The 22,344-nt window shown below is 36.4% G+C and overlaps 1 protein-coding gene across 2 annotated transcripts in view; it reads right to left on the bottom strand.

Annotated features, from left to right (window-relative positions):
* The window catches only part of Mtpn (myotrophin), a 111,821-nt gene that overhangs the window by 83,493 nt on the left and 5,984 nt on the right, over nucleotides 1–22,344 (bottom strand). For both annotated transcript variants that reach the window (XM_087205898.1, XM_004851235.4), the window contains exons 2-3: nucleotides 11,675–11,788; nucleotides 10,716–10,799 (exon numbers count right to left, since the gene is read on the bottom strand). In XM_087205898.1, coding sequence (XP_087062024.1) covers nucleotides 10,716–10,799; nucleotides 11,675–11,788 — 198 coding nt within the window. The remainder of the gene's footprint in view (nucleotides 1–10,715; nucleotides 10,800–11,674; nucleotides 11,789–22,344) is intronic.

Below are 22,344 nucleotides of genomic sequence, written 5' to 3' on the forward strand. Positions count from 1 at the left end.
AGGGTGTTCATTAGCATACTATATAAAATACGCATTTATTTTAAGGTATTCCAACAATGAAGTCCCTTCATTTGTCTGTGTTTAAAGTATAACTGAGGTGATAAATTTTTCTGGAGAAAGAAAAGTTGCTAGTGTTAAGTTAAAGTGGCCCAAATAGATAACCTCGTTATTATTCTAGGAAGTAATGAACTACAAATAATTTACTGCTTGGTAAAAGTTACACTTTGAGATAATCAAACCTTATTTGACAGTATATAGCAGAATATAGGAAATGTTAAAGAAATTTCAAGTCTTGCTATCTCTCTGCTCATGAATAGTTTACAATCTAGCTGGAAAGATAAGATACAGAGCCAAGAAACAACAAGTATATATCCTAACCTGCTTGGTACCTTTACTTTCCTCAGACAGCCTAACTCCATCTTATACCATCAGTTCTTAACATGCAAAAATGAGCCAAGGAAACAGGATTACTAATATTTTAAGAATAGAATAAACTTGTACTGATAATTTGATGTTATCTCTATGAAGGGCTTTTGTAGTGAAGAGGCTAATTACAGCTGTACTGATCAGCTGTCAGTTTATGAGCTTTGTTTCAATGCAAAATTTATAAATTCAGTAAAAAACCCTAGGATTTTGATATGTATATATATTTGGATCAATCTACACACACACACAATCACACATACACACACAAACAGTCTTAGTGGACCTTTTTGTATAAGGCTGTCTTACAACCTTAGAATATGACCAATTCAGGAAAAATGTTTTTAGCAACCATGGTTTGGAACAGTCAATTCACTTTTGGAGAGAAGGCCATTTAGCACCAAAGACAAAGCAAGTGTCTGAAAAGATTAAGACTAAAACAATTGAAGCCAATTCACGGAACCTGTGTGAGAAGTTTCCAGTTTAACATTTTATGACATAACTCAATCAAGTCAGGATTCCAGCAACTTCATGTTGACTTGAACTACAAAGTAAATCTAAAATTTTTCAGAAGTGTACAAGCTCTTCATTACTCCACAGAATCTTGCTGGGGTTCCCAGACAGGTATCTGCAATTCAGACAGGGATTTCCTCAGTCCACAAAATCAGAAACAACAGAAACCAGCAGATAAGACCTATGCAGACGGTGGCGCTAAAAACAGTAACATCCGGCAAAAGCCTGGCATGACTGGAGCAAGAGAGAGTTGGTGATGGAAATACTGCCAAAACTTAGTGATGATCCGTCAGTGATGACCCCGATGCTGGGAGAGACACCAGGAAAGGTTTAACCATGCCTTATTTATTCTGCTTCAGAGAAGTATGTGTAACACCCTTAAGAAATTTTCTATCCACAATAGTTTAGATGTCTTTTAACAAGGTGTTATCTATCCCCCACCCCACGCTGTCTTGTTGCTACCTGAAATCACATTTGTTTAGGTACAGTACTTGCCTATTTTGTCTTCTCTAGAAAAATATGGTCTCCAAGGGCAAAAGACTTATCTTGCTCACCCATATAGTTCCACTCTTTAAATGAAGCGTATTTCCTTTTATTTGACTTTGAAAAATGTAAAAGAACAGAACAATTCTTTCTTCTTTTTCTTTAAGCAGCCATTTAAGTCTTAACTGTCACATTCTCTGTGAAGTTTTGGCACTTCCTGCCTGTGTATGTCCACATGAGGTGGACCCTGCAGCTGGGCACATTCAACCTCTAATGCAAACCCCTTCCTCCCAACTTCCTTAAAGCCAGAGGTGGCCATCCCTCAAACCCATAGCCACCCCTGGAGGGCTTTCATCTTCTAATGAAGCCCTGGGAGGGGAAAGTCCTTAGCTCTTTCCCTTCTTTCCTTCCCAAACACAGGCCCAGTGCCTGAGACCCACTAGCTGTCTTGTGGATGCAGGGGAAGCAAAGGTGATATAATGACATGCACGGTGCAACTGTCACTCAGCCCTGGACTGTACACTTTCAGACTCCCTGTGATGAGCCACCTTCCTGCTTAGATAAGGATTTTCATTCTGACAGCTTTAACATGGTTTATAATTATGTTAACCATGCACTGTTTATTCTGTGTAAGACAAGTTATGTAATACCCTTAAATTTTTTTCTACCTAAAATAGTTAAAAAATGTTTTTATTCTTACAAAGATGTTTTTACCCCTTTCCCCCACCCTAGTATTGTTAATACCCAAGTATACACTTGTCTTCCCCAATTTAGGCCAAGCTCCATGAGGGCAGGGTCCTTGTTATAGTCAACTCTGTAACTTTTGTTTTGTTTTTTGAGACAGAGTCTCACTATGCAGTTCAGACTGGCCTTGAGCTTACTATGTAGTCATGGGTGGCCTGGAACTTGTGATCTTCCTGCTTCAGCCTTCCAAGAGATGGTTATTACAGGCATGAGCCACCATGCCCAGCTCATCTCTAACTTTTAACACCTATATAATGCCTGGTTTTCATCAGTGCTCAACAAATATTTGTTAAAGGAGTGAAAAAAAGTTCACATCTGGGTTACAGTATAAATATTTATTTAGTAACAGAAGTCTTACTTATTGAACCCCTGCATCCAAATAAAAAGGAAAAAGTGCCTTTTTTTACTGTTCTATTTAAATTTATCAGGACAGTAGACAGAATATTCCAAAAATATTTTGAATCAATTTATGTTATTTCAAACAGTCCTGAGAAATTGTGTTGTGTTCATAAAGAACTCCACTGCAGAGTTCAGAGGTCTCTTTCTAATTCCATGATGCATGCAATTCCATGCCCAGAATCTAGGAACTTCCAACTGTTCACAGACATACCTTAATATTATACCAATATTACACTAAACTTAAGTCTGGGAGACTACTAAAAATAATACGGTATTTACTGACACTGAAAAAACTTCAAATATCTCATACATGTTGCAAAATTTTATTTATTGGTACAGGATTTCACAGCACATTTAATTATAGAGTAATTTACACACTGATACAGGAGACACAGGAAAGAGTTTCTTGATACTCCACAGTATTTAATATGAAACACACTGAATGCTACATCCCTGCAGTGGTTTTGATTGTAAGCATGATAGTATAGGCCAGTGGTGGTGAACCCATGGCACCTGTACTACGGAGGGCTGTCTGTATTATTGAAAGCTCTAAAAGGTTCACCATCACTGCTATAGGCTCATAATATATATATATTTTTTTAACAGTAGTCCCATGAAGGAGGCATTGTTAATTCTATTTTAGAGACAGAGCTTAAGTTCAGAGATAAGGAAACTTGCTCTCAGTCAGTAAACTGTAGAAACCGACTGACTGTAAATCCTGTGTTCCATGATATTGTTATCTCAAAACACCTGTGGCTTTTGTCCCAAAATGTTAGGACAAGACCCTGATTTTAGAATTTATTAGCTTTAGATACCTGCAACTTATCTATGCTTTCTATAGGAACTTTGTAAGATGGTACATGATTTATCATCTCATTTGCTGAGCACTTTGAAGCTAGAGAACATTTTTCAAAGACACTCAATTAAGAAGTCCATTCAACAAATATTTACTGTTCTCTATTAAGTGCCAGATGTAGTTTTGCTAAATAAAATTCTACTGGCTGTGGTAGGGGTACAGAGATGAGTAGGTGTGAAGAGAACATATGGCACGAAAAGTCTGAGCAATGTACTATTTGCCTGTTCACAGAAAGTGCTTGCTGACCTCTGCCCTCAGGCATAATTTAGCTGGGGCAGAGGAAAGGAGTTCATATGAAAATCTATCACAGTGGCTAGTACAATATCAAAAATACAGGGGTGGAGTGATTACTATATCTTTTTTGATCCTCAGAATAATCCTCTTCGAGTTCAGAGGTCAGTGATCCACGGGTTATTAAATTATAGGATGAGGTCTACATGTCTTCACCCCACGATGTTCCACCTGCAATGTTCTGACTTCACACTACGTGACTGACAAAGTGGGAATGACACACACTACAGCATCAGTTGCAGGCTTCCCTGTACCTCATGAGCTAAGCACTGTGTCGCCATCTCCTCTCTTTCACTTTAAAAAGAACCCAATTCTACCAAGCTGAATTAAGTTCACTAAGCTACATCTCTAACCCTAATTTTTTAAAAAATTCATTTTAAAATTTTGAGACAGGGTCTTGCTAAGTTACTAAGTTGCCCAGGTTGGACACAAATTTACAATCTTCCTGCCTCAGCCTCCTAGAGGCTGGGATTAAAGGTATGTATCACCACACAGGGCTTCAATTAACTTTTTAAGAGGCAAGTATTTCCAAAGTTTGCCAAGTAAGCACTTCAATTAATAAAAACTAACAAATGAAACCCACATGTATGAGCAATGAGATACATTTTACATTTCTTTTTATTTCTTATTTGGAAACTGACTATAGTTCATTTTCAGTAGCAGATATAATGGCTATGGTTTTGTCCTTATGGTACTCTTTGTGAGAATACAATTTTAACATCTCTGCTACAATCATATTTTAGCAAAGATAAGATCATTTTGAAGTTTCAGAGAAAAACCCATCATGAAAATATAAGGATGGGGTAAAGCATAAATGAGTCTTCAAATTACTCCTTTCCAAGGACACTCAATAGTGAACTGCTGCATTTACTTATGAGGTGGAATAGCCTAAGTTTTAGATGTTTTAGTACTTAAGAGAGAGACAAGTTTTAAATGGCTGTTTCATTAAAAACCAAAACATGTTCATTAAACATCAATATTAACAGATAATTTCTCTTTCTGTATCTCAATAAATGAACAGTTAAGTTACAAGTGATCTGAAACACGTGAGTCCCTAAAAGTAGTGTTGCATAATAATCACGGTTATACATTTTTTTCCTTGTTGTAAGGTTAGACTTCCTAAGGAGATAAATTTGACAAAGTATGAGGCGCAGAAATAAAGGAAAACAAAAGTTTTTCCTGGACTTCTCCCTCTCAGATATAGCTTAGTACACTAAAAATCAGTAGTAGCAAAATGATGGTTTACAATAACAAATAAAGTGTGCCATCAGTTTATTTTAGTAACGTAAGAGTAAAACAGTTATTATGTTTTAAAACTTCCACTGAAATTTCAATTCATGGTATTTTGATTCCCTCTTGCTGGGATAGGAGTTTATTTTTTAAATCCCTAACCCCACCGGAAGGCTGAAAGGTCACTTTTTTTTTTTTTTTTTTTTTTCTTTTGGTACCTGGGATCGAACTCAGTTCCTTGTGCTTGTGAGGCAGGTGGCGGTGGTGGAAACACTGAGCTAAATCCCCGGCCCCCGAAAGGTCACTTTTAACACTGTATAAGGAATGGAGTGTGAACAGACACAGGATGGATAACTGAAAGCCTATCTGTCTAAATTCTAAGTTATAACAAATGTAGCATTTTAAAATGACTGACAATAGAGGTACATATTTAGGGTATTTCTCCACACTATCCTGTAGTAATTATTCAGAAATGGTTTTCCTTAAGGATTAAAGAGTAAGGATACTGAACTTCTGAAAAATCTTTATTATTATACAAATTATAAGGAATTTTAGTGTTAACAGTATAGAAAATTTAATATATAATAAATACTAGCATTGTAAATGTCTAACAATAGCATACTGATGCTATAGGCAACTACTGTATTTCATAGAGAACTGTGTCTACGAAAGCAGACGAAGATTTCCAATTATATGCAACTTGAAGTCAACGAAAATTAGAACTTAGGAAAACCCATCAGCTAATGATACGATTGTTTGAGAATAGCATTTCATGATTAACCCTCTTCTAAATAATGTGTTCAAGCATTATTATTATTCAGGTACATATTTAAGATTTTGATGAGAGCAGTTTAGTAATGAACAATGAAAATCTCAGATTATTGTCCTATAAGCTCTTCTTTGGCTATGTTAATGAAATTTTCTGACAACTAAGTGCTAGGATAGTCTAATAACATCCAGAATGATACACTCAACTTGTAGCACTGAGGAACAATCATCTACTACTGAGGGGCTAGGGTTTTAAAGTGATGTATACCACAAATTCCAAACTATGAGCTACAGCAGGAGTTGGCTGGCAAACTGTGGTCCAGACCCTTGTGTATGAATGAAGCTTTACTGGAATGAAGCCATGCCCAGGCACCAGTGTACCACTGGTGGCAAAGTTATGAGAGTGACTATGGTCTGCAAAGGCATAGATGATCCTTTAAGGAAAATCTGACTGCTTCTGAACTACAGGATTTTTTTGTACTACCCTTGCTTAGATCTAAAATGTCCTCCTAAAATGTAAAAAGAGTGGGTCACTGGGGGCATGACTTGAAAGGGTGTATTCTAGTCTCCAGCTCCTCCATTTCCTCTGCTTCCTGGCTGTCGGTAGGTGAGCAGTTTTCCTCTGCCAGACTCTTCCACCATGCCCTTTCTGTCTGGGAGCTGGCCTACTATGGACTGAATCCTCTAAAAACAAGGAGCCAAAATAAACCTCTCCCTTCTTCAAGTCTTGAGTGTTGGGTATTTTGTTCCAGCAATGGAAAAGTGACTAAGGCAACATTTTATACCAAAAAATTCCTGGTTAAGATTTCTAGGGAAAAAAATAACCTTAATCAACTGAGATAATTACAATTCTAAATGACACACGATCACACTTCTGACTGTTCTCACTTTGATAAAAATGGGCTCAAGAGTGCTGGGCCTGACCTTTATAGAGCGCTGCACTGTTTGCTGCCATTTCTCTACCATGGACACCTCTTTCACATGCATTACTCTGCCATAGTTCAGTTTCCCACGAAGATTCTAGAGCTTGCATTTGTACCTGTTTCACCTCTCTGTCCTTCCCCTTGTCTCCTCTTACTAGCTTTGGTAATGTTTCTCTCACAATCTGGATGGGGTGAAAGCATCAGGGCTTTAATCACCCCTCTTCTATCTTATTATTTACCAGTTCTTTGGTTTTAGCTTTATTCACATATTGATTTCTTATTTATGACTCATTCTTGCATCTTTCTTCTTCCTGAGGCACATGCAACTTATCATTCCATCCACTGCTCAGTGGTACTGGGTATCAGTTAGCTTTGAGCTGCCTAGGATCAGCTCCTACCACATTTGGAAATGTTTTCTTCTTTGACCCTACCCTGCCTGCTTTCTGTCTTTTAAGGATTCATTACAGTTTCTTGTCTAATGAAATACTTCTCATGGTTCAAAGCAAATACTACTTCATTCACTGAAAACATCTCTTCTGTCACTGGGGGCAAAAAAAGGGATAGCATGGCATGTGCTCAGACTTCAATCTTCAAGTAGGAGCCCTACATTTGTTGTCTGCATGTTTCTAATTTATCAGTTCAACAATTAATCAGGCTGTGTGTTCCTTTTGCCTGCAGATATTGACAGGTTCCATTTCTCATAACTGCCCTGGCTAATTCAGAAAGCCAATCTCAAGTTGAAGAAAGAACATAGGTGTTAAATCATACATCTTGCAACAAATCTTGATTCCACTGTATTCTATCTGACTTGCAGGCAGGTAAATTTCCCAGAGACAAATAGTTTTCTTATCCATAAAAATGGAGATAATAATACTTACGTGTTTGACCTCACAGTCAATTAAAAGTGATATATCACAGATACTCTGATTCCAAATATTCTAGCAATATTTTGTGATCCCCATCTTAGTTACTTTTCTTGTTGTTGAGACAAAATACCTGACATCCAAAGTTAAAGAAGGAAAGGTTTATTTGGCTTATAGTATGTGGAAGTTTCAGTCCACACTTGGCTGGCTCCACAGCAGGGTAGCCTGGCAGAGGAGCAATGCAGAGGAGAAATAGTCCTTGGTAAGCAGAAAGGTGAGAACATCAGCCATCTTTCTGTCCCTTATCTTCTATGAAGGATACCTGCCCTAGGGTGGGCGTAGCACTCACACTCTTAATCCTAGCCAGAACTATGCCAAACCTATCAGTGAACTGGTTTAGTAATCACATAGTCTTGATCTTAGCACCACACACTTTACATCCAGCCACCTCTGAAAAGCACCCCTATGACTGCATGAGGCTTGAAGGGGCATCTAGACACAAGTCATAACACTCCCATTAGCTGTGATCATATTGCATTTCTAAATTGGAATTTATTATTCCTTATTTCCTATGCTAATTACATATTTGAAATGTCAATGATTTTGGAATCCATAGGATTCTATGTTTTCAAAGGCAGAACTAGACTCAATACAAATACTGATTATAACCTTTAAAAGGTGCATCTAATAGTCCTATTTTAGCAATTAATGATTTTTAAAAGAGCACAATAGATTTTGAAAAAAATTAAAGACCATGCGATAAGATCAAAGTAATTAATTTTGAAACCAGAATTAAAATTTTCTATACTGTTTTCAAAAGTTAAAACAAAAATCCTTTCATATAAAGCAACAACTCTATCTGGCTATAACCAATCTGCCATCAACAGTCTTCTCTGAATGTCATTTATTTGGCAACAAAAACAAGGCTCTCAGAACCAAATAAAAGAACGATATGAGTACAAGTAAAAGAAAATTCCTTAGTTAGACAACTCAATAGTTTAGCAACAGTACATACTAAAGGCTAACATGTTAGGGCTTAATGTACATGCAAGTCAAACTGGACTTTCAGGAGTTCTTTAATGTGGAAGATTCTGTAACAATGGAAACTACAATCACAAGGGCTTAAAAGCTGAAGCACCATGTTTTGAGAGTAAGGAATATTAAGAACAATGTTTCCACCCTTTTAGCATAACAATAACATGCCTCGTTTTGCTTTTCTAAGAGGAAAAAGCCATCACAAAGAAAAATTCTGATGTACAGTTCCAGATACAGCATGCTTCAAGGCAGTTCATTTAGTAAATAATCTGAAGCTAACAGGATCCCACAGAGGTTTTTATTTTCAGAGAACAAAGCTGTTGGCTGAGTAGATTAATTTCTTTCTTTTACTATACACTTCACTAGCAGATAGGCTGAGGCCATGGGAATTAAATCAGAATGAGAGCTGAGAGTCAAAAAATTAAAGCTTGATCACGTGGTCTAAACTCATGGCCAAGCTGTACCTCAACTCTTCAGTTCTCTGAGTCAATATGATCTCTTCACTGTTTAATTCTTGTTTTAAGTACTTGCAATACAGAGTCCTAACTCACACAATAGTGGAATTATATACATCTGTGATGCAAAAAATCAGTATTTGTTGCCTGTGGTAACAATATTTTGATATAATAAGCAAACATTTCTCCAGGGATGAAATTATCTGTTAGTTTTCAAAAGTACTTTGCAATCTTTTCATAGGCGTCAGGGAGGGACACAGAGTTCCTGGAAATCTCTGAGTCCACACTATCACAGCTGCTGCACTCACTAGAAACGGAAAATAATACTGCCATTTATTTTTGCTTTGGGAGACCTGCATCAGTCCTATCAGTATGGTATGTGGTACCTGAAAACTGCTGCAGATATATATATCCAAAAGACAAAACAACAACAACAAATAAAGATTTAAAACATCCAGTGTAGAGTAGAAAATCCCCTAGTTTTAGAGGACTGTCTTTAGAGCTGTATCTTTAAAGAACTGTGAATAAAGGGTTAAGAGATATGTGCTACTGGGCCAGGGATTTAGCTCAGTGGCAGTGGCGCCACGCCTGCCTCGCAAGCACAAGGTCCTGAGTTTGATCCCCAGTACCAAAAAAAAGAAAAAGAAAAAAAAATATATGTGCTATGTCTTTTCCAACTTCATACCTTAATGCGGCTCAACTTATGAAGCATAAAATTCTTTTCAGTCACTTATAATAAAAGCTATTATTTGAGTGCTTACTATTTATCAGGCATTCTGTTAAAGTACTTGACATTTAATTAATTATTTTTGTGGTACTGGAGACTGATCATAGGACAGGGTCTTCACGCTGAGCTAAATCCCCAGTGTCCCCTCTTCTTTTGGAATTTTGAGACAGGAACTATGTTACTTAGGTGAGACCTGAAGTTTTGATCCTCCTCCCTCAGCATCCCAAGTGCTGGGATTACAGGCGTGTGCCACCACATCCAGCTAATTTATATTCTTCGGTGCTTGTTTTATCAGGCCTTACTGTAAGATCTCAAATGAAAATATTATAAATAGCACTCTCTATAGAATGGTCATGAAATGGCAATGTTAGGATTAATACTAGTCCCATATTGTATGAAGATTTCTCGCCTTCCAATATCTAACGTAGCCAGAGTGGTTGCTACTACTGTAACTTGTTGACTCCCGAGGCTAGATTCTGAATTCCATCTAAGAGTTTATATATAACAGCAAGGACAAAAAACATTGGGAAACTTCAAATTTACCACTATTTCAACCACATTAAGAAACCAGCTGACTTAGCCATTAGTTACAGTAAAATATCTACTAATCTTGCTCAGTGTGGACTATTAAAAAACAGAGCTTCCAATTTTCAAGCCAGTGCTACTCTCAGAGTGTGCCTGTGGCCTGGTGCCATGTTGCAGACTGTTTCTCAGCTGTGACGTTTTCTACTTTACTACATATAGTGCTTCCTTCAGCTAACATTTATTTATTTTTCTAAAACAAGATTTTCTTGATGAAAGAGACCAGCTCAAGCTCCTGATCCATCATGAAATGGCTAGTCTGTGGACCAGCTATTTTGAGTAATACTGTTCTAGGGCTCGATTTTGGATACTGCCTCTAGTTTTCTGTCCCTGCAGCCATGCAAGATTTATATAAATTCATAATTAAATATTTAGTTATACAGTAATGGGAAACACAGCAGGAATAATGAGCATTGGCCTCACCTTTGACAGAAGCAACTTCACACAGGAAACATGGCCCTCATACACAGCAGACAGAAGTGGGGTAATGTGGTGTTTATCTGGAGCCTGTGGAATAATGAACAACAAACTTAGCCATGTTTCTTTCCTATTTTTAGATATAATTAGGGAGTTTCTGAGAATATTTCAAAACCAATGAATACTATCTGCCTTTTTGTACAGTATATAGAATCTCTCCTCAGAGAGATTGGAGAGTTATTACCAAAGAGCTCTGGGAGCCAGTGCAGTAGAGGGAGCAGGTCTCTGACCCCAGCTCAAACCCTGGATCTGCCACTTATTTTGTGACTTGTAATTCAGCCCCTCTGAGCCTAAGTTTTACACTATTGTAGAAATGCCATGTGGCACAGGAAGGGAAGGAGGGGTAGGACACAGCTGATGAGAAGGTAAAGGAAGACTGCCACAGTTGGGCCAGGTGACATGGTATTTCCGGAAATGTGAAAGCTCATCTATCCTGCTGTTATGGTCACTTAAAACAATCTTCTAAAACTCTGAAACGCATGAGTTACAAAAGGCCGGAGTCAGGAGATGTTTGTTCACACATGACCACTGTTCTAAGTGCAGTTCAGATGTAGCCTACAACTTTGAGGAGTCCTAGGCTCATTTACCTGACAGTATCTGCTAGCATACTCCTTTAGCTGTACAAAGCTACGCCCTAGCAACACTCCAAACTGCAGAACTCGAAAAGCAGCAGCCATGGGGAGATATGTAACCCTTAGCTTATCATCTTTAAAATGTCAAGTTTGTTTTATTTTTTAAAATCCCAACTATGTATTTCTAAGTTACAGGAAATTTGGTGTAATTTTGGACTTTTATACAAGTAACTTCAAGTATCTATAGGAAACAACTACCCAAATTATACAAGTTTTTCTAGAATAACATACATTATTCATGTCACTATGTATTAATATATTTTCTCTACATACATTAATATCTGCTCCTTTCAGCAGCAGGAATTCCAGGATTTCGAGCTGTCCACAATCTGCTGCATAGTGAAGAGGCTTCCTTCCCCCTTCCAGTGTCCGGTTGACATCTTCTCCCTTATAAAAGAGACCAGAGGAAAACAATGTTTACACTGATGGAAGGCAGAAGAATGGAAATGAGGTCTCTTGACGTTTTTCCTTTCTTAAAGCTTAAGAGGTTCATGAAACAATTACGTTTCTCTTGCAAAGAGAAATAAAAACCTGAAATTCTGCATGAATGTAGACAAAAAGTGAGGATAATGCCAAGGCTCTGTGTGGATGACAGGAAGGAAAGGATTCTCGTATGCAAGGCCTTAGCAAAACAACACCTCAAGGAGAAATTTATAGCACTGAACATCTACCTAGGAAAGTAAAGAGCTTAGAGATCTTTGTACTTCACTAAAATAAGTAAAAAGTAAACTGAATCAAAGTAAACAGAAGAAAGACTAAAGATTAGGGCAGAAATCAAATAGAAAACAAAACAACATGGAGAGAAATCAGAAGCTGATTCTTCAAGATGATCAATACTACTGATAAACCTCTAGCATGAACGATCAGACACTACAGATTACTTTCTCACAAAGAAACCTCAGGCCCCAGACAGTCTTGCTGGTAAATTCTCCAAATACCTACACACTGCTGCAGAAAAGTGAAGGGACAGGAAATAAATTAACTTATTCTGAGGTCATCATTACTCTAATTCTAAAAGGAGACGAAGATATCACAAGAGGAAAGCATGTCAAGCACACTAGGGCTAGAGGCACAAACGCAGGATTACAGTCTCCTCCTTCTTCCATGAGAATTTCATTCTTCACTGATTGACAAAATATGTATTTGATATCTATATATCTGTATCACCCATTCTTAAAAATATAAAATATTCCTGCCCCACTAACTTCCTACCCACAACTTCTCCAACTTTTTCACTGAAGTACTTCAACTGGCAGAGGAGAGGAGAAACAAACTCCAATGTTTCCCCAAGGTTGAAGGTAGAATCCTAAAGTTAAACCAAAGAATTTTCTCAAAGTAGTATTTTATCTGGTAAAGTCATACAAATACATCTGGACGAATATGTGTGTGAAGATGTTAAATACGTGGTGTTTAATGTAAGAGTCACAACTCCAAATCCAAAGCTGCTGTTGCCCTCTCCTTCTTTTCAAGGGATGCTACAGGAATTTAGGCTGCATTTATGCCAAGCTTAGAGCAGCTCCCTGGGAAACAGTTGACTGTCCTCCTTTGAAAAGCACAATACTCTACAATTTAACTCATGACAGAGATACAGTATGATAATTACTGGTTCTGTACCGCTCCTTATGAGAACTACAGACCACTAGGCAATGCACGAATAGACTTTTAAAGAATCTACAATTCTTTGTATGTAGATATATTTTTAAGGAAGAATTTCTTTCATTTTTTTCATGAAATTTTCCAAAGGGGCCAGGACCCCTGAGAAGTTAGAACCCCTTTTCTCTAGCAGAATGTACTGTCCTCAATTATTTAATTTTTGCCTAACCTTTCCTTACCTAAGTTCTACTTTTATAAAGAAATGCAGCATTAAATTGTACAGAACATGAGGTGGAAGCCCCAGGCTTTAGTGACTGCTGCCATTACCCATATGGAGGCATGGAGCTTCCTGGGCCTCAGGATCTTCCTGTTAAGAGGCAGTATGGGAGGTAATCCCTAAGTCTTTAACAGTTAGCTTCTTGTGCTAAATGACAAAGGCATTTGGTGATTAAGTCAATATACAATTTCTCCCCATTACCTCTCTCTCACATACTCTAAACTAGGGAAATGGGTTTTTCTGCACTTTTGCTATGGAGACAAAATACTCAAAAGACTGGGTGCCAAAAACAGTCACTACCACAGTACCTCTCCACATAAACTGGATCAAGCAAGCAGATTTAATATAACAGTATGAAGAAAATTTAAAAAAAAATACATTTGCAGCTCAAAGTAATAATGGTCTTCTCTTTTAAATGCGTTATTTCTTTGAGTTGTTTTACTAACAAAAGGAGGCAGACTTAAAAAGATGATGATTTAATTCAACAAGTGTTTACTACACTTACTGTGAGTTAGGCCATGCTCTGACTCAAAGACTTAGCTGCTTTTCTGGGGAAGCAAACATGCAAATAATGAATACCATTTAGTTGATGTTCCAAGAACAGGAACCTCAATGGAGGGAAGGAGCAACAGCTTAAAGTACTGGCAATTTATCTTTTATTGTGATTTAACTTTTAATGTATTTATATCTTGTGTTAATTACATTTTAAAGGTTCCTAGGGGTCAGAAATTGTGTCTTATACTTCTCTTATTACCACCAGTGCTAAACTAAGACACAACAGTTAGTCAATAAAGTGTCTACTGATTTGGGACTGCGTGTACATGTGACAGGATTGGGCCTGAGGAATTCATGTAGTTCTGTGTCAGGAACTCCCACGAACCAACTAAAAGTCCAGAAGCTCTGTGGTGCTGACATGTGGAGTTGACCATGTTATTAATAAAGCAGATCACAAAGAGTATGATCTTTTTTTTTTTTTTTTTTTTTTTTGGTACGGGGGATCGAACTCAGGACCTTGTGCTTGCGAGGCAGGCGCCAGAACCACTGAGCTAAATCCCCGGCCCAAGTATGATCTTATTTATGCTAAAACTAGAATATATTTATTTATACATGATTTATGCAAACATACACAATAAATTTAGTAGTCATCTTCAGAGAACAGGATTATGAGGATATTCTCACTTTCTGAATTTCAACATTTAAAAACAGTGAGCACGCATTAAATCAATGAAAGCAACAGATATTTTCATTTTGAAAAATTAAAACCAAAGGGTACTGCTTAGTGATTTAGCAAAGTTTTGACTCATGTTTTTTGATGAATAAGGTCTAGAAGACCTACAAGTTATATATGTGTGTGTGTGTATATAGTATATATATTTCAACAATATAAAAATAAAGAACATTAAGAATATAAAAAAAAAAACAAGTCCCTACAGCTAACAAAAGGGGCAAAATGAAGGTAAACCTAAATAATTCAAAAAGATCTAAACAAAACCAGAAAAACTTAAATGACTATTTGACAAAAAATATGAGTTGGTTTAATTGATCAAACTTTAGATTTCATTAAAAAAAGTAAATATTCAACCAGAAGCTACTATTGAGAGACACCTAAAAGCCGAATGATATGAGAAAATACAAAGAGACAAAAATATATTAGGCATGTACCATACATGTGAAAAACTAATAGGAGTAATAATATATAAGATAGAATTAGAAAGATATTAATTTCATATTTTAAAAATATATAAGCTACTTATAAGTCTACATATGAAACAGCAAGGAAACTGACCTGATAGCATTGCAGTGAGAACCTATCATGATGATCTATCTAGTCCTTGACAGGTAAGGCTACAGCAGGTATGATCGATAATGAGATTCAATATATTGCACACCAAACTTTGTACTCACAGGAAACTATACCTTCTCCTTCCACTGAGTAGTAAAACATGATTATAACAGACTATAGAGAAATCTTAGTATATTTCAAATGCAGAGAACTCATTCTCTAATCCCAGTGGAATAAAATAAAATACCAAAAGCTTTAGCACAAATACAAGAGGTAAAATCATGAGAACAATAAAAATAACACACATGCAACACAATGGAAACAAATCAATAGTAAATGTGCTAAGGTGATAGAGAAAAGAGGAATTTGATACTGCAGTGTCAGACAATTTTGAAATTAAAGGTTAAGATATTAATTATATAAAAGGTAAGAATATTATTTGTATAGAGAGCCAGAAATGAAAAGCCAACTAAGCCTCTGTGACACGGTTAATTAATTTAATATGAAATTACATGGTTTTTACGACTGCCACAGTTCAGTAGATTCTTATTTTTTTAACTTTTGCTTCCCCTATTCTCCTAACTGGTTTTAACATGGACTATAAACTGACTTACAAATATGTGGTATATTTTCAGTAGTTGCAGATTTCCTCTTTAACTTCAAAATCTTTTACATGCCTCTCAGAAGTGTGGTTTGGTGAGGATAACTAGATTCAGTACTTCTTAAGGCCTTCACTATGCTGGATTAGGTTTATTTGATAATAAACATTCAGATGGAAAACACTCTTCATACTATTTCTAAATGAAATGGCCACCTGACTGCGACTAAGAACTTTTCTCCTGGTCTTTCTTCAGATGAAAAAAAACAAATTTTCTTTGATCTCCAACATATGTGCGGTGCGGTCTGTGCAAGTGAGTTTTATGGCATAAGTGCATACTGCATTCTCACAAGACAGCAAATGTCCCTCAAAGCTACTAACAGTAGATTAGCACGTGTGACCATTTTGTTGCGCAGCATAGAAATTACTATTGGACACCTGACTGATAGCAGAAAACAGCATAAGTATTAAATTTATCAAATTCTATATAGTTGAACCAATGTTTCCTCATTTAGCTATGGTTAAGCATTACCTATTCTTGCTTAGAATTCAGAATTCCTCAAGACTATAGTGTTTAGTATTTTTAAAATAAGACTCTTTCGAAATGAGTGTGGTCTTTCCTTTCCTACCTCTCTCCCTGTATAGTACACCCCCTACGAAAGCCCTTAAGATGGACGTAACTGGGCAATGAAGAATCAAGTTTACTGTACTAAGTGCCATTAGTGTGTCAAACAGTTTCAGTTATAAATTACAACACAGCAATGGGTCAAATGCAAAACTACCACAGGAGCAAAGCAAAAACAAAAGGTGGTAATACTGTGCTTAAATGCAGAAAAAACTGACTGCACAACAAAGAGGAAGAAGGTCTGAAAAGTGTTAACTGCAACATGCTTTCATTCTACACATTTTCTAAAGTTAACAGATGTGTCACACCAAATATATCAAACTTCCAATGTTAGAAACTCAGTTTTAAGGAATGATATAACAACTCCCACAACTTACTGTTTAATAAATATAATAATGTGTCTTCTTGAAATGTTTTAAGTAGGTTTTGAGGAAGTTTCTTATTAGTAGTAAAAATCCACACAAGGTTGAACCTGACCAGAGTGATCATCTACAATCCAACAAGTTCCTCCTCTCAGACATGTTTCTAGAGCGGGTATTTTCACTGACAAATTACTACAAAGCACAGTGAAGGCTGAGCGTACTACAAAAAAGAAACTGCCCACAGTAACAAAACACAAGGACCTCGTTAAAGGGTGGGAACTACAAAAGACAGTAAGGTCCTGTGTTTTTAACAGTTGTACAAATAACTGGTGCTTGGAGATAATCTGTACTTGAAAATGGTCTGAAAATATATTCAAATTATAGATTCACTTAAGTTAATTTACTTGTCATCAGTACCACACAGAACACTGACTTGAGATTGTTTTGCTGTTCCACTATAATGACAACTTGAATATAAAAATATTTGTTCATATCTTGTATTCCTAACAGAACCACTATTTCATTGTTTTCTGGTACACCTATCAGAAAATACTCTAAAGCTAATTTTATTTCTTTGAAATTAATGTCAGTATTTTGCAGATTTCAAAAAAACACATTACAGATTTAAGAAGTAAAATTAAATATTCCAGCTAGGATGTCTTAGTCCTTCACTGTGTTTACAAATTTTGCACAGAAGTGTAGGGACCTTCTATTTACCTTGACTTTTCAGTTCTGAAAACTTTACTTCTATCTTTTTAGTTCAAACTTGTATCTTCTCCCCATTTTTTTTTAGTTCAATCTCAATGCTTTATCTACTGTATTTCATCTTCAATGTCTTCTATCTATATTTCATTTATAGTTCTGAAATATTTCAATGTAAACCAATGGCAAAGAATAGGAATATTCTTTTGGAATGAGTTACTTCAGAGTTCAAATCCTGTCTGCCTACTACATTACCTATAAGATCTCAGGCAAGTTATTTAATTCCTTTTTCTCTGACTGTCAAATGGGAAAAAGGCCTACGGGGCTAGTTGTGAGGGTAAATTATACATATATCTATGTGTATATTAATTTATTACAGACTGTACCTGGAATATAGAAAAGGCATTCTATGCCCATTATCTTCAGATTTGAATCTATTGTTCTACAGTGCTGATTCTCTTCCACATCAGAAGCAAATATGACTTCATTTTGCTCTCACAGCACTCCACTGTTTTTATACAGATGCATGTTTTTTAAAGAACTGTATAGTTGCTTTCTACATTTTACCCATATTTCATACATTAAAGAAATTATTCAGAACCCATATAACTATTTTATTTGCTGTTTTCTTGTACATTTTTAACTGAATCTCCAAAGAAGCACCCTCAAAGTATATTTCCAATTGTATTCCATGCCTATCCAATACAATAGCTGCCACTGCTGGTGTGCAAATGATATATGCTGAATGAATCATGCATGAATGAACCAGTAAAAACTGTGCTAACAGCCTTTTCTGTCACTGCTGGAGTCAGACACCAGGTCACGAACTGGCACTAGGATCAGGAAGAGAATTTTGAAATATTTTTGGTGAACATTTTGACACCTGAAAACTTTTGTAGACTTTCCTTTCAGTTTAAGAATCTAAGTAAGCTCCTGTTTGAATGTTTACAAATAATAATTCTTAATTTTCAGAATATTTTTATACCACTTGCTTAAGGTTCAAATTTATTATTTTCTTTCAGAGAATTTCATTCCAAATCCAGACTGCCTATTTTTATAAAATTTTACTGAAACATAATCAACATGCTCATTTGCTTACCTATTCTCTATGGATGCTCTGTACTATGGATGCTCCGTACAACAGCACAAATAAATAGCTGTGATAGAAACTGTATGGCTCACAAGGCCTAAAATATTTAGCAGCTAGTCCTTTACACAAAAGTTTGTCAACCCCTACTTGGCCTAAGTCTCCACTTAGGAAAAGATCTCTACAGACAAATGGAATAGCAACTTTGTATACATTGCACAGTTAACTGCTTTGTAAATTTACATTTACTCTTTTAAAACTATATAAAACATAAATGGGATACTATTATAATCTCCATTTGTAGATGAGAAAGCCAAGCCTCGATGACATGAAGTAACTTGCTTAAGGTACAGGAGGCTAGGGTCAGGTATTAAACTCTGGTCTACTGGAATCCAAAGTGAAAAGCACTCTCCTCTAGGAAAAAAAATTAAAAAAAAAAAAGAAAGTTTTCTAAGGACTTGAGTTTGTGACTAGAGAGCTTTCGGTTTTATTGGTTTGAAAGCACAAATGTTTTCATACTGTTATAGACAATATGGTATTAAGTACAGGTTTTAATACTTCTTTATTGATACCAATGAAGAGCACTGATGATCATTCTTCACAAGGCAACAAGCACAAAAACTGTCTTTACCTTTAGATTGTAGTTTAAAAAAGATTCCTAATTGCAATTCTAAAATGACAGAAGCTGACATATTTACACAAATACTGCCACTGCAATGGAATAGCTGGAGGACAAGGTTGAGTTAAAATAAGAATTTGAAAACTAAGAGCTATTTTTGAAAGAAATGAACATCATTTACACTAAAGAACATTTGTTACCAAAGGTATATAGTGACCAACTTAGAAGACAACAAAGGGCTAGTTTCTGCAAATACCAATCCAACCCAAATTTAAACTGTATGACAGAAGACAAATATATATATATATATGTATGTATTTTCCCTTTATCTTCAAAAAAATCCATAGTACAACTGGGGAGATTGGCAGGTAAAAATTAAGAGGTTCTCAGATGCAAGTAAGAGAAGCTAATTCAGACTGATTAACAGAAATGTAATTCAGTAAAGAAATGTTAAAAATAGCTCCCAGAGTTGTTGAGAAGGTTTAAGAATTGGGTAAGAGACAAGGAAGCTTAAAAGTAAGAAATAAAAAATCAAAATCTGTCACAAAAACCACACTGGCACAGCAGAGACGCTGCAACTGGCATCTCACTAGTGCACTTTTGGCAACTGGATTTACTGCTGCCACTACATCCTATACTGTGCCTGAGTTTAGGACTTCAGACAGAACCATCCAATTAGTCATATTTGGGGTATGAGTCCATTTCCTGTGCAGCCAAGAGAAAGCAACTTGTCCTTCTTGGCTTTTTTTGTGGTGAGAACCTTGTATTTCATCAAGATTCACGATGAACTGTAGGGAATTCCTCAAGCTCAGGAAGGGCCCTCAATAGCTGGGAAGCTACCCCACCTCAAGACAATGCCCCATTATAAGCACTGTATCAAAAATACATCAGTTTTTTGAACTGGTCATTAGGACAAAATTCTTTTTGAACGTTCAAAACTAAAGGACTTACTTTATGGAGCAAGTTTTGAGCCTCTCTAGTCACTGTTTTTCAAATTCCAGTCCAGTGACTTGTTAGTGAAGTCAGAAGCCCATAAACTCCCAAGTTAAAGGAACTACCATGGATGGAGCACAACACAGGAAGAAAGCTCTGTATTAGATACCATATTGGCAAGAATGAGGGATTAACTGTAGAAGCACTTAGGAAATGCTATGCAGAACAAATCAGACAGGAACACAGACTTAACAAATAAGCAGAGCTTTGGTTTGGATGTGGTCTGCTCCCCAAGTCCATGTGCTGAAAATCTTGATTCTCAGTGTGGCAGTGTGGGTGGAATCCTTAGGAGGTGGGGGCCTACATTAGAGAAATGCAAATTAAAACACTGACTTCCATCTTAATCCAGAAAGAATGGCTATCATTAAAAAGTCAAATGATATCAAATGCTGGTTAGATGGTGGGGAAAAAGAACCCTTACCCATTGTTGGAATGTAAACTAGCACAATCAGTATGGAAATCAGTATGGAGATGGCTCAAAAACCTAAAACTAGAAATTCTATTTGACCCAGCTATTCCCCTTCTAGGTACAGTATCTTCCTGAGTTAGATATCATATTACAGTGATACATGCAACACCCATGTTTATAGTAGCACAAGTCACAATAGCCAAATCTTGGAAGTGGCCTATATGTTCATCAACTGAGTGGATAAAGAAAATGTGGTATTTATACACTCTGTAGTACTCTTCTGTCATAAAGAAAGATAAACTTGAGTCATTTGAAGGAAAATGGATGCACCTTAAGACCAAAGTTATAAATCAGACACACAAGTGTAAATAACTTATGGTATCTCTTATATGAGGAATCCAAAATATAAATAAAGAGCAAAATAAGAGATAATGGGAAGTAGGGCGACAGATCTACTCACTTTAAAATATTGGGACTTAATATCTAAGTCAGGAGACTGTTACAGAACAATAAAAAACTGAAGTCAAGAGACAAAGTGGGAACAATATTTACAAGAGATGACAAAAACTCATTTCCTTAATTTATAAAGGGCTAGCTGGCCATGGTGGCGCACTCCTGTAATCCCAGCACTCTGGAGGCTAAGGCAGGAGGATTGCAGCAAGTATAAGGCCAGCCTGGGTTACGTAACGAGTTCAAAGCCAGCCTGAACTGCATAGTGAGACTCCGTCTTAAAAAAACAAACAAAAAATCCCCCCAAAACTCATATAAATCCAAAAGGAACAAACGAATCACATCATACAAAAATGAAAAAAGGATATAAACAAGAAATTTGGGGAAACCAGGGCCGGGGATTTAGCTCAGTGGTTCCGCCGCCTGCCTTGAAAGCGCAAAGACCGGAGTTTGATCCCTGGTACCCAAAAAAAAAAAAAAAAAAACCTTGGGGAAAGTAATACAACAAATGGCTAATAAAGTTCTGCTAAGATGTTAAACTTTTTTATTAAAGAAATGGGAATCGAAACAACATACCATTTCTCACCAATGTAAATGGCAAAAAGTAAAAAATGGTGCCCTGTGCTGCCCACAGGGTGAGGGAACCATCAGTCTCATCTGCTGCTGATGTGTGGCTAAGTCCAAGGAACCTCAGTGGGAGCGTAATGCAGAGGCGTCCTCAAAAGATGTCACAGTGTATACAGACCTGATCATTACAGTACTGTTTAAATGCAAAAATAAACTGGAGACAAAATGTTTACCATAAAGCAGTGAAGGTGAAACTTTTAGAGACGAGTGCCCAAACTGCAACTCAAACCCACTTATTTATTGCAAAGTGCCAACACTGCAATTGAACCTGAATACTGAGGTTCAGAACAAACTCAATACATTAACATCTTGTCTTAAAAGAAAAACAAATAGTACACGTGCCACAGGTTTGCTACCACTGTCATAAAGGATTAGTTAAATCAATTATGGCATATCCATAGCATGAAATTCTACGTACTATGAAAAAAGAGGGGTAATCAATAAATTTCAATGTGAAGCCTAAGATTTATTATTAGGATTTATTATTAAATATTATTATTTATTATTAAGGATTTATTATTATTTATTATTTATTATTATAAAGTGCAGAAGTGATGTAGTTATAGTTTTTTTTTTTTTGGATACAGGGTTAACTATATAGTCCAATCCAGCTTGGGGCTTTCAGCAGGCCTCAAACTTAGGATCCTCTTGTCTCAGTATTTATATAAATGTATTTCCAATGTTTTTCTGAAATTAACTATATGAACTGTTAAGAATGCCTACTCTGTTCACAGGAACTGGAGCTGGGAGGTCCTCAAGCCTTCATTCCTAAATGCTCCATTTTCTAATCTGTACCTTAATTTGATTTTACTAATCAA

The sequence above is a fragment of the Heterocephalus glaber genome, unplaced genomic scaffold, assembly GCF_053883595.1.
Source record: "Heterocephalus glaber isolate CG9 unplaced genomic scaffold, H.glaber_assembly_v1.0 deba00000621, whole genome shotgun sequence".
NCBI lineage: Eukaryota > Metazoa > Chordata > Mammalia > Rodentia > Bathyergidae > Heterocephalus > Heterocephalus glaber.